The sequence below is a fragment of the Ursus arctos genome, unplaced genomic scaffold (assembly GCF_023065955.2).
Source record: "Ursus arctos isolate Adak ecotype North America unplaced genomic scaffold, UrsArc2.0 scaffold_29, whole genome shotgun sequence".
Taxonomy (NCBI): domain Eukaryota; kingdom Metazoa; phylum Chordata; class Mammalia; order Carnivora; family Ursidae; genus Ursus; species Ursus arctos.
Genome location: NW_026622974.1, coordinates 24,015,750 through 24,034,480, shown reverse-complemented (window position 1 = coordinate 24,034,480; position 18,731 = coordinate 24,015,750). Strand labels below are relative to the sequence as shown.

At 34.4% G+C, this 18,731-nt stretch overlaps 1 protein-coding gene across 3 annotated transcripts in view; it reads right to left on the bottom strand.

Moving 5' to 3' along the window:
• ADGRB3 (adhesion G protein-coupled receptor B3) overlaps positions 1-18,731 on the bottom strand; it is a 695,949-nt gene that overhangs the window by 144,868 nt on the left and 532,350 nt on the right. For all 3 annotated transcript variants that reach the window (XM_026507135.4, XM_048219740.2, XM_057303989.1), the window contains 3 exons: positions 9,819-9,945; positions 8,105-8,208; positions 4,105-4,207 (listed from right to left, as the gene is read on the bottom strand). In XM_026507135.4, the coding sequence (XP_026362920.3) occupies positions 4,105-4,207; positions 8,105-8,208; positions 9,819-9,945 (334 nt within the window). The remainder of the gene's footprint in view (positions 1-4,104; positions 4,208-8,104; positions 8,209-9,818; positions 9,946-18,731) is intronic.

Genomic DNA, 18,731 nt, shown 5'->3' with positions numbered 1-18,731 from the left:
TGTGTCTAGACATTAAAAGTAGGAGGATTTCTGATTGCATCATGGTGACTAAAGGACGCAGAAGACTGCTTCTAAAGTGTTGCTATGCCCACCTCAAGTGAATGTTGCAAACAACGTGTGGTCAAAGTGTCTAAAATGACAAAGATCTAGGATTTTCCCTGAGCTTATAAAACAGGTTTGTTCCCGATATGCTAATAAGTGTTTATCTAAAAAATATCTAACTGTGTGATAGAATCTGGACTTGACTTGCTTTCATTATAACCTGGTAGGGAGGCTGTGGGAGAGAATTTATCTCTTGGTATTTTAAACTTCTTGGGTGGCTACTATTGTCTACCCCCCCCCAAAGAAAGGAAAGAGTTTTGCCAAATTAGGCTTTCATCAATTAAAAAGCATATTATGAAGCCTTTAATATGATAAATCATTTCAAAGTTCTTTCAGAAAGAAGCAGATATATATTTCATGATTAAGAAAACCATATTCTGAATATATGTTTTCAAAATAATCTTTGTTTTCTGCAAAACAGTAGGACCAAAAATAGTCTACACAGTTTAAAGAAAAATTGCATACTTCTTCACAAATTCTTCAAAAACAAACAACATTCCAGTGATATAAGAACATCCTTGCTGAAATTACACAAAGATATCAATGGGCAATGACCCTTTATGAGACTATTTGAAATATAACGATATGAGTTATCAGTAAATTTTATAAATGTATATTAAGAGATATAAGAAATTGCACTTGATTTCTAACTTTGCTTCTAGCAACTGAATCTACAGCTTAAAGATCTGAATACCTCATTTTAAACAATGCATTTCAGCTTGCTTCTCTCCTAACTCAAAAGAAATACTCAGTAGTGAGACAACAGAGTCAATTATATTTCAACAAGCAGTTCAGAGAAAGACCCCGATAAAACACTTCAAAACGATTCTGGACATCAGCACCAAATACCTGTTTTCACGCAAACTAACCATGACAACTCTCAGAGGCAGTACCAAGTAACTTGTTCATCAAGAAGCTTTCTCACATGTTTCCATTTTTCCAAATGTGGAATACTAAAGCATCCGTCAAAACTTACCAGGGAAGTCAGAGACAGGAATCTGATCAATTATAAAATGCCCACAGCAGCAACGGGGTCCTACACACTACCTAAATAAAATACTGGAGCCCGTGATCAATATTTTACCCTTTTAAAATACTTTCCTGGAGGTTATACAGATCATAAGTTTATACAGAGGATACATTTTGTATTTTTTCTTTCCCTTTTTAAAAAATCACTAATCCCAAATACAGTCAGAAAGGTATAGCTTTCACATACTGCTATTTCACATTTAAAGCGAAGTAGAGTCAATTTAATTCGATTCGTCATATCATGACAAAATATATGATTATTTTCCCCAGAAGCTTGATATTGTTAAGAATGACTAAAAATAAAACCCCAGTGTTCACATTTTTCCCTTTTAGTCACAATGCTATAGTGAATTGTCTTAGGCTTGCAGAATCATCTACTCGGAGCCAGTAAAGCAAAATTAACATAGCATAAGAGAAAACCAATAATTTCTTATTTTCTCATCATTACTACTACCTACTGAACGCTCCTCCCCACCAGCATCAGTAACTATAGAAGCCAAAATTAGGATAGGCTATCTGGAACAGAACTACTATGGTCCCAAAACCACATGGAATCTACTCTATAGATAATTACCTGGGGAAACTAATTTTTTTTTTCTAAGCCCATACTAGCCATTCTTTTTAATCAGAAATGAAAAGTAAAACTAGACTTATCTTATCTTGCCTCTGATGTTCCTAATATTTGCAAATATCAAAAAGACATCGCCATGAAAAAACAAGGACAATGAAAAGCTGGGCAAGGCAAAATGGCCAAGAATGGAATTTCTTAAGACTAGTTTCTGAATATCGTTACCATGTAGACCTATATAATATGGTAGTCACTGGCTGCACATAGCTGCTGGGCACTTGAAATGTAGCTAGTCTGCACTGAGGTGTACTGGAAGTATAAAATACAAATCAATTCTGAAGACTTAATAAAAATATAAAATATTGTATTCGCATCTAAAAATATTAATTATATGCTGAAATGGTCATCTCTTGGATATACTGAGTTACATATATTATTAAAATTAATTTCACCTGTCTCTTTTCACTTTTTAATATGGCTAATAAAATATTATAATTGCATATGTAACCTGCCTTTGTGGCTTACATTATATTTCTATTGGACAGAAATGATTTAGACAATAATCACTATAATATGTAGTAAATCTTGTGAAAAATTCTACCATTTGATCACCTGGCTTAGAACTCATAAAAACTTTGCCATACAGCATGAAAGAGCCTTAAAACCACATTTCCTACTGAAGATCAGATAGTTTTCCATATCGTAATGAGTGTTTGGAGGGTAAACAAAGACAGAAAAAGGGGCTTTGGTGAAAAAAAAAAACAAAAACAAAAAAAACCAAACAAACTATAGGCTTAAGCTAACTCTAGCTTGATTTTTTCTGATTCCCAGACCCAATAAGTAATTCCTACTTCAGAGGAGAAGCTCTCGTCTTCTGCGTGGTTTCAAGGACTGTGAATCAGTATTAACAAGGAAATGAGCCTCTCTAAAGGATCTGAAGCCCTGGCCAGGTAAAAGCCAGAAAGGTAAGGGTGAGATAAGTCATTTAGTAACTCCTTCAGGTTTACAGTCCCATCTTCTCTCCATCTGTACTTAACTTCCCCTCACTTCCCTTTTCCTTCCCAGCTTATGCCAGTGTTTACCCCCATTTTCTCCACTGTTGGTTATTTGTACATTTCTTTCTCCTCTCCTAATTCCAGCTGGCATCTTTCTCAACTTTTGGTCTTTCTCCTTTCTTCCTGTTTTCCCTTTTCCCATTTATATATTTTTTTAAAATTTATGTTACATAGTCAGAAAAAAGCAAGACATTCAAATACATTAAATTTCTTTTTACTTCCACAAGGCTCTTTATTGGGTTGTTAATTGTTTTTGTTCAGTTCTTTGGAGTTAGTGACCTCCCCCTTGGGCTCTCCTGGTAGACCAATATGGTTCAAGAAGAAATCTTCACCATAATCATCTAAGCAGATTCCTAAGCCCTAATTACCCAGATCCAAAATCAGATTCTCTGGGTGGTAATCAGCAGTCTTAGGAGCATGGGTTAGCAAAATTAAGACTATCCATATCCTTGACGTTGATACATGTCCTACAAATATCTAATCTATCAAAAGTACTGAAAAGTACTTTTTTTTTTTTTTAATGATAGCTTCTGGGGGAAAAAATTTTCAATTATTGGCTTCTGTATTTGACAATAAAAAAGCTGAGAAAACCACAGGCCTGGATTAATCAACAAAAGTTATCAAAGCAATGTTTACCAGAATTCCTTTGAGATTGGGGTAAATTAAGACTGCTAGTATGGGTTTCTTACAATGCATTCAGAGTAGTTTACCAAAGAAAGCTGACAGTCACTGCTGGAAAAAACATGGTCATCCAACTCAATTCAATCCGTATGAATGGAACTTATACTTTCACATTCTGCTCAGAGTGACTGCAGTTCAAGAACTGCATGCTGGTTCGGGACCGAAATGCTTTTTGGTGAAGTAAAAGTGTTTGAAAAGCATAAAATTTACTTTTACCTACTACTCTCTTCAATTATTGCCGACAGACAATTTTTGGGTAGATTTTCATGATCTATGTGATACTTGTAAGCAATTTATAGTTGACTTTTAGGAATCAGTGTTTTAATAAAGTAGACCAAAACACAGGCAATTCTATTTACAATTAGGATAATGAATCAAAATTTGTTCTTCTGATGTTCCAAGGCTTTGAACTCATAGAGCTTTGATATAATGTTTCATAAACATATTTTTACTATTATAAACAGCTTCTCAATCCCCAGGAAATAAAGGAATGTATTTCTGGTCTAGATTAGGCAATGCTTTTATTTAGAAACTAGTGAAAAATTTTATTTTTAAAAATAATTTTTGTCAGAAGTGCTCCATGTCATCTAGAATGTTTAGATTATCAATAATCAGCTTTATGTCAAAACATAAACACATAAATAGAATCAGAATAATTATCAGTCGTACCTTATTATGTGTCTGAGTCTGTCCAACCAGTATGAGGATGTTGGATGAGATGATAGACAGGCAGAAGTTAATCAGAATTATAGACCTCTCAGAGCGTATGTACCTAGCCAGAGAGACAAGAGAATATGTCCAACTTTAAAATTCAGCAGCAAGATGAAGAATTCCATATTATGCAAATTGGTGAAATTCATCCAGAAAAGGAAATACTAAAATATATCCTTTATAGAAGAAAATATATGAAAACCTTTTTTTAATAAAGATTATTCTCAGAGATACAATTTTATAGTGACGCGGCATGTCCTAGAGTCCTTTAGAATAATTTTATTTTCTTTAGACATTAGTATAGACAACATGGCATTTCTGACAGAGTTCAAGTTGTATCTGAGATCAATATAATTTTTTTTACTAAAAATATAAAATTTCTTGAAAATATATCAATTACTATAATTAGCATTATGTATATATGTTTATTACCATATAAAATCAATAGAAACCAAAAGGAAAAACCCCACACAGATTCTCAAGTATCCCCTTGTATACTAGAAAGCAACCATTACTTTCCTGAAACCATGAACACTCATCCACCATTTCATACCCTCAAATATTTTTATATAGTTTGGTACTCTCCATATTTTTCTTTTCCTAACTGCTCCAAAAAAAAAAAAAAAAAAAAAAAAAAAAAGAAACAAACAAACAAGAAAAAGAAAGAAAAAGGAAAGACAAAAAAATGAATCTTCATCTCCAAAAACTAGTCCAATCCACAAATGATAATTTGCCATTAGGCTGGAAAATTACTTGGTGTCTGCCATATTTTACCCTTATGATGAAGTGTTTATATACACTCTGCTATATAACTTTTAAGTGTATCAAGGATGTAAGCCATGGAGAAAATTGCTCAGAATCGGATGTTCTACCAGCTGTTTACCCTGAAAGGTTAACAGTTATTTTGCTTTACTGTACCCTGTGGTAAATCACTGAGTGACAGTAACAAAAAAGACATACTTGTACTTGCTGTGTATTTGAGGCTGCTCAATTTGTGTTAGTACACGGAATCACTTTCCACAGCAGGCATGGGTTTACTGTGCAGGGTTAGGTGGGTGCCAAAGATCTGGAGGCACTCTTTGGAAAATAAAATCTATCAAAGTTCTTTCTCTATCTCTGTCTTTGAGGAATATTTAGGCAGAAGCCCCACATTCCATCACATATTTCAGAAGAGAACACAAAACAAAAACAGAAGTAATAATAAAATACAAAAAGCAATTTTTTAGTATTAAAAAAAATGTCCTTCCTTCACAAAACAAACCCAAATAGGAATAACCCAGGTCAATTCTCAATACAAAATGCTTAACCTTGTCCCTGCATCATCAGTATCTAAAAATATAATAAACCACACACTGGGAAGCTAAAGACATCATCAAATATTAAGTTGTTTCTTCTTTGTGAGTAGGAGACGTAACATAAAAAGTTTAAGAGCTGCACAAAATTGACCCTTTACATGATGTTAACAGCTTCATGACAGCACAAGCACAGAGATGACCTTATTAAAATGGTTTCAGTGATATCATTTGCTCTGTAAGTAGGAAAATCATGGTGATAAAAGACCCAGACTGACCACCTGGAAAGTCTTTAGATATTTCTACTATTCATTAATATTGAGTCACATTATTGCCTTAAAATTTTCTATAAAACCGTCTCAACTTCTAAAACTTTTTATAAACGTACTTGAAGTTTTAAACAAAATGTGTAAATGCATCATTTCAATACATAGATTAAAGAGATATGCTCAGTTGCTCTTTGATGTAATAACCCTACAGAACATATTTGTAGATGAAGAGAACATACCTTAGTGTATTAATTTTTTTATGAACATTTCTAATGACTATAAGGGACACCAACAATTTTCAAAATACTATGTTATAAATAAAATAATTCTGATGTTCATACATTTTGTAAATCATTAAAGATTTTAAAATTTGAACTTTTTTATTAGGAAAAAAGGTAGCAGGATCCTAACATGAGTGTCATCATACGGTAATACCATACGATAATGTTACAAGGTAAATTTAACGTTTATAACATTCATTAAATTTGCCATGCTACAAGATTCACTTAATAATTTAGGAATCTTGGAACTTCTATAAAATTATTAATACTACTTCAATTCTTCTATTTGTAGATAAAGAGTTGATTAGCCACTAAATGTTAGGAATCAAAATTTATGTTGTTCTTGGTACTACCTTCTACACTTCCCAGTTTCACATCAAGTACTAACAGATCCTTTCAGGTGTTTGGGTAATTCTTAGAAAACTAATAGGTGATTTCCCTGTATCTTCTGGATTAAAGAAAACTTTATTACGGACTAACTAATCTTACGCTTCTTTATATAGCATTTATACTGGCAATGTTTGTGCTAATGTTAGCTATAGGTATTAAGGGGTGAAAAGAAGGTGGAATTGGTGCCTGAACCCTAAGTATGGAGAAATGGAACTTAGTTCTAATTACTTCAGTGAGTATGAATTATGACACTGTTGAGATTGCCTGAAGTCCTGGTGCTTAAACACTGCTTCATTTTCCAAAAAGTGCCATTTAGGCAATTATGGGAGACAAAGTGGTCTTCTTCCCAGCCTTTGTCCATCTTGCTCTTCTACTCCCAGGGCAATGTCTGCTTGACTAACCCCTGAAGCTTGGATCTTATTGTCTATAATGCCATGCATAGACTGAACATTTCTTTCATTTCATGGGACTGATCATATTTTATGAGTTTCTCACTCTGTCAGTGTTTTACTACCACATAACTCCTTCCCAGGAAGGCAGAACCTCTATTATGCACTTGTGTCAATAGAACAAGAAAGTGTACATATTTTTGTTTGAAGTTTGAAAATTTTAGTATCATTGACAATATCCTGGACAATTAATTTTTATCCTCAAAAGAGTGAAAAATATAAAAAAACATAAACTTTTTGGGGAAGGATATAAATCAAATGACCTTTCTTTAGTAAATTATAATTACTTCTGCAACTGAATTGTTTTTTAACTTAAGTAACAGTAAAACACAAGGACTAACTACTTTTGCAATTTTAGTATTGCAAGTATTAAGGAAATAATATACAATCGTCTATTTACTAATATAATAACCATTTTGGGACATTTTCAATAATCAAGATGAATATACAAATGTTTTACACTTAATATTTTTTAAATCCATTAGGAAGTTTGGCCATTTGGTTATGTACTATTTATCAATATGTGAGTAGACATAATAAAACATCTAAAATATACAGGTCTAATTTTTATTAATAGAAGAAATCTTAAAGAAATACTAAATTTTCATGTACTATCAAGCAGACGCAATTTCAAATATTGTGGAACAAAGTTTTTCAATCACATCCCCTTGTTTATGTATTTTTTACTTCTTTTAACCAATTTGTCAAAATCTGACTTTTTGGAGACATTCAACCAAGAGGCTTTTCCTATAGCATTGTGGTATTATGTTAATGCATTAATAATATACAAGATTTACGTGTTATCTGGGATATAATGAAAGCATGTGTTTAAATTCTTAAGTTTAAAACTTAAAACTTAAGAATTTGGAGACCACATTTCTATAACAGAGAAATTATTTTGATTGTACCAATTAAACTCTCAAGCTCGATGGCAATTGGGATAAATAGAAACAAACATTGACTGAACTTGGGGGATAAGAATACCATGTTTGAGGGTAAGTAACTTGTTGAAAGCTATCATCATTTGAATTGGGAAGAGAAGTGTGTGTGTTTTATTTTCTCATCATAGGCAAACACAAGAAAATTAGGTAAGATGATGATTATGATTATTATTATTGAGCTCATTTATTATAGTTCAACCACAGCGATTATAACTTTGTTCTAAAAATACTTCTTTTAGTAAATTAAAAAGAAAGGACACATAATGATTATCATATTGTCAGATTTAATCTGAATAAGAGAGCATTCCATTTCAAGTGCATTAATTGATTACATACCTCCATAATGCTGCATAGACAACTGCGAGGGTGATCAAGGCCAAGCAAGAAAGGCCACTGCCTACTATTAGGGTAACTGAAGGTGTACCAGAGGATTCCATGATCTGTATATTAAACAAAAGAAACACAAAAAGGAGACATAATTTTTTTTATAAATGAAAATAACTTCTAAAGTCAGCAAAACTATCCTAATACTCAAAAACAGCCAACAGAGTTGTTACAGTTACCAGATAATTACCCAGTAATCACTTTGTTCATATATTCTCAACCTCTAAAATGACTAATTCTAGCTCCCCCTCTCTCCCACTGTGAAGTAATAAAGGCCTTAGAGTTTTAAATGCTTGATTATGGCATATTACCCATTATGGCTTTCTATAATAAATACCTAAAACTAAAACTTGGTGAATATTCACATGTTAAATTTTCTCTAGCTGAACTCTGAAGTAGCATTCAGTTTTCTTCAACAACTATAGTTCAGTTATTTCATAGTATGCTTTTTGGTAAAATTTACTTTGATCTTCCAATTTATAACTCATTGTTACCCCATCCTGGTACCTAGATATTGAAAATTTTTCAAACTTTCTGACTTTTGACAACTTTGTTCTAAGTCAAGTATTCTCTTATTTAATTTCACTTGCTTGGCCTCTAAGGATATAGAAGAAAATCAAATTTCAAATGCAAGAACTTACAACATATTTTGTGGGTGTTTTTTTTCTATTAACAAAATATGCAGAGATAATCTTCACAATACCAGTATCAGTCCCTAAATACATGACCTTGACAAATAAGCCTTATATATATTTTAAAACACATATAAAGATTATAAGCAGTCACTGACTTCAGAGGTTTCTTTCCTTAGACACTAACATGATACTAACTAATGAAATCTGTTGTTTTTCTTATTTTTAATATTGGAAGTTTGAAGAAATACATTTTAAGATCAAGTGTGTTCCAAACCTTAGGTATGCACATCAAATTATATTATGTATTTTTGTCATCAAAATAAGTAAGAAGAGTGAGGCATATTTAGGCCAAATTTAGACAAAAAGTCACATTCATCTTATTTTTGAGCATTTCAATATATTGGAAATAATTTTTCAAAATACATTTGATGAGTATATTATTTTTCTTTTAGACAGTTTATGCAGCTATTACAGAAATTAGGTTTTTTTTTTCTACAAGCCTACACTTTTAAGGAATGATTTTACAGTTTCAGGCAGTCTGTGCTTTCATGAAAACTTCATTTGTTTTTTTTTTTAAATAATATCCAAGGACACCCCCAGAAAACCTGTACTGAAAATATCCAATGCAGATATGCGATATGTTTGGCTTATAGTGTCTGGGGTCTTCATTCTACTACCAACAGTATTCTCACAAATTCCCCAGACCAGCTTTACGGTTCCAAAATAAAGGTTAAGTTGGCAATTATTTTTATTTGAAAGTTTGCAGCATATTAGTAATATGATGGAGTACATCCTCAAAACTATACTGCAGAAATTTCAAGTTAGAAGACATAAAATTGAGGAGAATTTAGTTACAGCACACCAACTAGAATTCATTTTACCAAGCTACTGTAGCTAAGGAGGAGACGAACCCAATTTTGCCACCCTGCAACATTTTCCATTTCCCCTTTTAAAAAGCAGTTCCCTGGAGAAACACTCTCCACAATGTCCCTGCCTTTGCATTAAAGCCTTGTTTTCCCTTTGTTACTTACTATTTCTCTAGGTTGCTGAGCCAAAATGGCGAAGGTAGAGAGACGATCACATAAGCATTTCGTATGGGATGCATCGGTAAGCACAGTTTTACATCCCTGGGTGGACCACGTTCCCAAAGACTCGTTCCTGCAAAGGGGGGGTTGGGGGGGAGATCGGGATAAATACGCCTGACGGCCAAATCCGTAAAGAAGAAATGCAGTTTAATTGAGAGAATCGTCTACTGTAATTCCCGTTCAGAAAAAAAAAAAAATCTACTTGTTGTTGAACAGAACGTAATTTAGATGCATCTCCAGTAATGCAAAGCGAGAGTGTTTGGAAAAAGCAAGCAGGCGGGTGCAGCGTGCAAAGAGCTGTCCAGCGCCGGAGGTGCTGAAACCGGGACTAGCTCTGTCCAGCCCTCTGCGAGGAACAGCAGCGGCGGTGGCAGCACGAGCAGCCGCCAGAGCGTTGGCAGCCACTTCCTATGCTCATCGGATCGTTTCAAACACTCAGAGTGTAAAGAGGCTTTTCAGATTTTCATACCAGCTCTGATTCTCGTCCTGTATTTTTGGATCGTGAATGCTGGCTTTTAAAATGCGGATTTCTCTGAAAAGCCTGCCTAAAAGGTTATATAGCTTGGGTTGTTGGGTGATAGGATCTTTTCCGCTGCTGGTTAGGGATTTTTCCTCCCTTTAGAATTAGCTGCTGTGAAAATTTCACCCTGGAAACGGGAAGCAGCAGCAGCGGCATCAGCTGGTTACGACTCTCATTGCCTTTGCCTGGTATCCAGGGGAGGGGTAGGTTTCAGACATAAGCTTCCCACTCCACACTTCATTCAGCCCAACACGCCTCTGAAGCCCTTGACATTTCTTCCCCTGACCTGCGTCTCTGCCCTGGAGTAGAAACATTAAGCTAACACCAAGTCTGCTAAAACATTTGGAGGAATAACCCTACCCCAAAGTCCAGTAGGAAGGGGGAAAGAGGGTCTGCTTCAATTTTCTCTTTGGTATAGCCATTCAAAATTCTAAAGCATATGGTTTATTTCCCACCCCAGCAGAACAATAAAAATGGTATCAACCTACGCTTTCTTAGTAGGGGGGTTAAGATGGGGGAGAACCCTTCCACCCCCAGCTGATCTACTCTACAGGAAGAGGAAGAAAAGAGAAAAAAAAAAAAAGCTAGAGAGTTCGACCAATCAACTTTATTAGCATTACACGTGTTATATACTGAATGCACCAATTTTCACCTCCCCTCCCCCAGGTATGGAAACTCTCCAACTAGCAAAACCTGTGTATGTGTGTTTTAATTTCAAACCATATTACTATCTGTTAAAAATTACTCTAAGATTCGAAGCAAATAACACATAACTTTGAATGTGGTACTTTTGATTTCACCTACTCCATCCTTGAATGCCTAAAGCTATTGGGTTAAATATGCATGCAGTCTATTTCTGAGAGATTTCAATGAGAGAGTCTTCTCTGTGACAGTTGGACTTCCAAGTTGAGCTACAGAACATAATTCAGACTATCCTTTTTGGTATCTAGAAGCAATATTTTTTAATATATGTGATTTTGTATCAATATTCATGATACAAAATACTCTTAATTACAAGTTCTTTTAAGAAGGAATACACTGTATTTGAGGAGGGCCACATAAAAAAATTAAGTTCACCCAAATACTTTTAAGTATTATCAATTCAAAATTAGGTCTCTTTTCTTTCTCATGATGTTATGCAGCCATGTCAAATTTAAAAAATATTTATCAGTTATACCTTCAACCAACTGCAACATTATTAAATTCCAATTCTACCTAACCATAGCAGCACTTCAATTTATTTCATTAGCTGTCTGTCTCTTCTCTTCTTGAGACAAACAGTTAAAGCCAAATGAAAAACATTTAGCTTAGCTGATTAAACTTTAAAGAAGAAAGATATAGTTAAGAGAACCTGACATATTTTAAAACATAACATCTACATTATTCATCCTGGATGGAAGCTCTACTTTAATGCAGTAGCTATGCTTTCAAGATGGAGTCTAGTACTTAAACTTTTCACATTATGTAGCTATGATCAATAAACCAATTTAAAATCTTAATAAGGAATAAAAACTGTACTGTAAATAAGACCTCATATGAGACAAAATTATGTATTTATATCCAGGTAATTAAGAAAATGTCAGCATCACTAAACGCTGGCTATCAGATGTTAAGTCTATGTTCAATATAATGATGCTGGACTCTGAAGATCATTAAATTTTACATGACATCCTTGGAAAAGTAGGTCAATTTACTTTACTTTGTTTGTATAATGATTGCATTGCTGACCTGACCCAGCCTTGGGCAAAACTGGAAAGTGACTCTGGTCTCACTCCCCCCAAGCATGAAATGCTTCAAATCCCACTGGGCCCCTTTCCATGTGTACCTTCCTGAGGCTACATAGTCTGTGTCCCTACCTTTCTTTGGAATTATTATCCCTTTGTTGACTTTATCTGATTAAACTAATAAATAATATGAGTGACTGAGTGTAGTGTGATGTGCTCATCTCAGTTTAAAACAAGGTATAAACACAAAATAATGCATCTGAGAGGAGAACATCAGAATTTGGAGCAGATAAGTAGTAGAGAAGATCTTGAAAGGTAAGAGGGTAACTACCAACTTCTACATTTAGTCAATCCCAAGACCTGAGTAATAAACATGGTACCATTCTCAAGCTATATTTTATATTGTTTCATAAAACCTCTTAATATTTTAAAACCACATAAACTCTTACAATTAGTTTCTAAATCACAAGCATACATGTCACTATTATTACAAGACCTACAGTATGTGTCATCCGTATTTTCAAACACTTCATAGCTTATTCTTTGAAAGCATGGTACACGTGTCTGATTGATTTCAGGGAGATCTTGTAAAGCAAACTGGTATTTGGTAGAGCTAATGTGAAGCAAAATAGCTTCCCCAGCCTGCAAAGAACAAGGTTTTCAAACATGTGGACTATTGCAGCAGTCATATTATTCTTCCAAAGTCAGTTTTTTTTGCATGCTATGATTAATGGTATATCTGTGAATTATTTTTAGTTATTAAGCCTAGGTTTTCATCAATAAGGCAAATTAATACAATGAAATATGTAGGAACATTAAAGATATAATAAGAATAACAGACTGACAATATCAGAAGAGAACACAGAATGATGATACAGATATACATATTATACTGAAAATCACATACTTCTTTTTCACAATGTCTTTTCTGGGCATTAAAATTTATTTCAAATAGTTTTCAAAAATAACTAGGCCTGCAGAAATTCCATACAGCCAGCACAGTCTTTGTTGGTTACACCTACATTCACCCATGTTAGCTGTTAGCTGTCATCTGTACCTCTTCTCCTTCTTCCTATTATTAGGCTGGCTAAAAGAAGAGTCTGCCTATCCCAAGTATTCAAAAGTACATACCCACAAGCACAGAATTTTGTGAAAATGTGAGACACAAAATCTATTACTTTCTAGCTTAATATTTATTTGAGGCCTTTCCCCAATTTCATAACAGTCTACCTGGTTTCTTTTTGGATCTGAGTATTTCACTGGGTTCCTGATTTCATGGGAGCTTTAAATAATATAGCATGTGACTATATTCTCTAGAATTTAAGATTAGAGAAAAAAATTTTCTGTTCTCTTTGACAAAAAGTTGTTTAGTAAAACCTGATAGCAAAAACTTAGAGTGACACATTTCAAAACTGTTCCAAGAAATCAAACTTTTATCTTTTGAAATACCAATACAACCAGACATTTCACTTGAACCATTCTTTTATAAAACTGTCTATTCTGCTTCATAATAAATCAATGTGTAAAGTATTTATTATGAATAAGTTATACACTTAAGGAGGTTTATTATCTCTTAGGATATTAATGGCCCATTTATTCAAAATCAAAATAGCTACAATGGCAATCCAAAAAATTTACACACAATTTCTGAGTACACTGTTCTTACAATGTATGCATACTGAAAGAAAGTAATTGTTTCCCATGATAACAGTTACTAATTTCAAACAAGCAGGTGAATCTATACTATTTTAATGTATAGATTACACCCAACTAAATGATGTATATATAACTCTTGGTGTAAATTGTTCCCACAGTACAGAAAGTTTTGGAGTACAAATGAGCAAATGTTCTCAATTTTGAGGTGAAACAGTATTTGAGGGTAATTTCTACTTTTTAGGACATTGCAAATATTGCAAATATTGTTATCTCTAGCAACTGTTACTATGTCAAAACACAGTGAATAAAAAATTAGAAAGTTTTGTTAGAAGTAACCTTAGTGGGGGCGCCTGGGTGGCACAGCGGTTAAGCGTCTGCCTTCGGCTCAGGGCGTGATCCTGGCGTTATAGGATCGAGCCCCACATCAGGCTCTTCTGCTATGAGCCTGCTTCTTCCTCTCCCACTCCCCCTGCTTGTATACCCTCTCTCGCTGGCTGTCTCTATCTCTGTCGAATAAATAAATAAAATCTTTAAAAAAAAAAAAAAAAAAAAAAAAAGAAGTAACCTTAGTGAGCATCTAGCCCATTGGTTTTCTACACTTGATTATATTAAAGTTACCTGGAGACCTTTAAAAATTAAGCCCCGGGGTGGGCCTTAGGCATTATTACTTTCCTAATGCTCCCCCAGATGATTCTGTGTGCAGCCAGGGTTGAGAATCACTGATCTATCCCAACCACTTAGTTTTATAGATAAGAAAAGTGAAGTACAGTGAATTTAGGAGACTTGTTTTAAGTTGGAGCGAGAAGCAAATTTGGTCTTCTCACTCCCATACTATAAGTTTTTAATGCTAAGTTTTAATTGCAATCTCTTTTAAAACAATGTAACATGTCCTATGAAGTTGTAAGAATATATGAATGTCATGCATATTTACACTTGCAACCATTGTGGCACTAGTGTCACAGTTTTAACAAAGTGAGTTATCAATGGATAAAGTTAGCAAAAGGTAGGTAGACTGTCCTACTCTATCGTTTATATTCTATATTTAAGTAACATATCATATGATGCGTTAAAGAAAAACATTGATTTTATACCAATTTTTCATGACATAAAACATATCCTGTCTCTTTAGTGAGATCATTTACTGTTTTGGGTGATACAAAAGCTTAAATTCCAAATTCTGAAGACACAATAATGGGTGAAAGTTATAAGTTCTTTTTTCCTTCTAAACACAATATTGTCTGTATTGTGATTCAATGGAAGACTTATTCAAAATTATTTTATATCAATCATAACATTGTCTGTACATAGTATTATATACTAGTATGTGTGTGTATGTGACAATAAATAAAGAGTAACACCCACATAAAGCATATATACTTCATTCATTGGGATGAAATTTAGAAGCAGGTACTTTGTTACCACCAGAAAGAGCACTTATCATCCACTGTGCTGGGCCTGGAATTAATAGTGACCCCTTTATACCAAAACATTAGATTTCCAATTTGTTATAGAGAAATGAAGTAGTTCCAGGAATACTCTATATTTAGATCTTCCCCCACAATCCTCTGTGTCTATTAATGCTTCCCATCCAACACTAGAATATTAGTTGATAAATTCATCTCACTCTCTTTAGTTATAAAATTAACACTCTCCATGCCATACTAGAATATCAGTGTTTTTTGAGAACTGTATCTTGTTTGCCTTTGAATCTCTGCCATTTGGCTTTTCACTTAGTAGGGACTAAGTGATGTTTGTTTAGTTAATTTAATGATTATTTACATTTCAAGAAATGACTGTTAATACTGATAGATCCAAACAAATTGTCTTAGTTCTAATTCATTTGTTGTTCTTCAGCATATAGTAGAAATGTAATCTGAAGTGTATCAATGGTTCTGAACAGGCTCATCTATTTGTTTTTGGTCTCAAACATCATTTGATGACGAACTCTGAAAGATTGAGCATGGTATAGTGATCATGTTCAATCCAGCAGCAAGACCTGAGTCTTCACTAACCCACCAGTCAATAGTATTTAGTGAGTGCTTTTCAAATGCTAAAATAGAAGACATATTAAAAAAATAATAACAACATAGTTTAAGAAGCTGACAATCCGGTTGGGAAGACTATAGAAAATCCAAGAATACGTTTTCTGCCTTATTACAAATTATTCCAGAAAATGCTATCAGTTCTACCCTTCTATTCTAAGCAACCATTGTCTCTTGCCTGGGTAAATCCCATCACTGGGCTCCTCACTTCCATTCTTGCCACCTAGCCTCAAGTTAACACAGCAGCCAGAGAGATCCTGTTGAAACATATGTCAACTCATGTCACTCTGTTCAAAACTCTGTCAGTGGTTCTCCTGATCTCACTTGGAGTAAAGGACACCTATCTTACAATGGCCTATAAACACCTGTAATATCTGGTCTGTCACTGCTTCTTTACTTTCATCTCCTAACATACTTGCCCTTTGCCCATCATTTCCAAAGGCATGGAGCTTTTTGTTGTCTCACCTTGGCATTCTGTGCTGGGAATTGCCTTGGCCCAGAATGCACTCCTCAAAGATATTTACATTCCTTACTCCCTCACATCATGTAGGTCTCTATACTACGTCATTCCACCAGAGATGTTGTCACTGATTATCCAATGCCTTATATTGGATAACTACCCATCAGTAGTAAGTTAAAAATGGCCATGAATTCTATATAACTCTTCCCATCATAAGGTACAGTTTATTTCTTCTTCCTTTGAATCCTGGTAAGCCTGGTGACTTGATCAGAGGAATGCAATGGAAATGATTTGTGACTTCTGAGCCTTGGCCTCAAGAGATCTTACAGTTGCTATTCTCATCATCTTTTCTGCTATCATGTGGAATAGCCCAGGTGAGCTTCACTGAGCATGAGAGATAGCACCAACTACCAGACATGTGAGTGAGACCATACCAGATCATCAAGCCCCAGGTTGAACTGTCAGAGAGAATTACAGTTTCATGAATGACATCAGACGAAACCAGCGGAAGAACCAACCAGCTGAACTCAACCCAACAGCTGAGCCATACAATTGTGAGCAAATAAAATAGTTGTTGCTTTAAGCCACTAAGATTTGAGGTGGTTTGTTATATAATAATTAATATATTATCCAATAATTTCTCATATGGCCTTTGTCTTTACCCTGATCTGTTGCTGCCCATAGTACTTATCCCATCTAACGCATTATGTATGTATTTTTAATTCATTTTTTGCCTGTCTTTGCTTATTGGAATGTAAGGTTTTTTTACTTCAGTATTCCCAGATCCTGAAAGAGTGTCTGACACATAGTAGATGCTGAATAAATATTTGTTGAATAAATATCCAGTACAGGTTTTGACCTGATATAAAAAGTTGGACTCTTCTACCAGATTTGCACTTTGTCTTTTGGAGCTTGAGAGCTTCAGCGAAAATTATCTTGCAGGTGTAGTGTCACTGCCTCTTTGTCATAAAATACACATTAAAACCAAGAACATGCTGCCCTTAAGGGTCACTGAACATGATTTACAAGAATGGTAGCACCAGTTTTATTGCCAGTAATAGCTTGTATTTATTTATTTATTTACTTTTTAAATTGTGGTAAGAACACCGAAAATGAGATTTCTCTTCTTGATTTTCTAAATGCACAATACAGTATTGACTATAGGCACAATACATCAGATTTCTAGAACTTATTCATCTTGCATAACTGAAATTTAATACCTGGTAAGTAGAAACTCTCCATTTCCTCCTCTCCCCAGGCCCTGGCAATTAGCATTTCCAAAGTACAGGCAATAAAAGCAAAACTAGACAGGTGGATTGTATCAAACTAAAAAGCTTCTGCACAACAAAGGAAACAAATACCAGAGTGAAAAGGCACCCTATAGAATGGGAGAAAATACTTGCTAACCACAGATCTGGTAAGAGGTTAAAATCCAAAATACATAAGGAATTCCTATAACTCAACAGCAAAACAAAAACAAAACTGATCAAGTGGGCAAACTACTATCTTTTTTTGCTATTGTTTTAAAATTGGAAATAATAAGAGTAGAAAAAAAGTAGGAGAAGAAATAACCTTACGGAGGCCAATCTACTGGGTTATAAATATGTATAAATATCTTCACCATGATTTATTAATAATTAAAGGTTAAAATATGCTAGCTGCCATCATTAATTAGTCAATAGGCAAATAATAATCACACTAATGAAAATAACAGCTAACATTTATAGAGTAACTCAACGTTAGGCGCTATAGTAGATATTTTAAATGTATTTTTTTTAATCCTAAATCAAAATATCAAGGAGATATTGTGATTTTCCCAGGCAGGAATATTGAGACAAATGGACCTAATGCCTCCATCTAGAATCATGAGGACCCTAAAGCTATAAGAGCCTGGGGTTAGAAGCTGCCTAGATATCTCAATCTGTAAATAACCACACAAGCCCTGTACTGCCTACCTTTGGCTTTATTGTTGTATGTTTAAAAGAAATAAATGGAGCCAAGAGATTGTGGCTCTACTAAGGCTGTCCAGCTGGTGAAGGGCTGTGCCAGGAATTGAACCCAAGTCTGCAAGACTTCAAAGCAGATTCTCCTTTCTCTGCTCTCTCAGTGAGGGGTAGATACAATGAAAGTACACAACAAGAGTTAAGAATATGCAGGCACAGCGCTCGGAAACGGTGACTGATTTTTGAGAATTAGAATCTCAAAGTCTTTCATGTCCCATTCTTTCTGAGTAGCCCAGCAAACATTTGTTTACATTCACTCTTTTTCATCTTCCTGTGAAGTGTCTTCCTTCCCTCTGAAGTTCCAGATCCCTACCCACTTCTCCGTAGTTCAGGATTACACATATACCTCATTTTGCCTGACTGTCTTTGGAATCCCATGTCTGTGTAGACTCCTGGTACAGAAGAAATTACATTTTACTTTCTCCTGCTAATCTGTCTCATGTCTATTTGATTC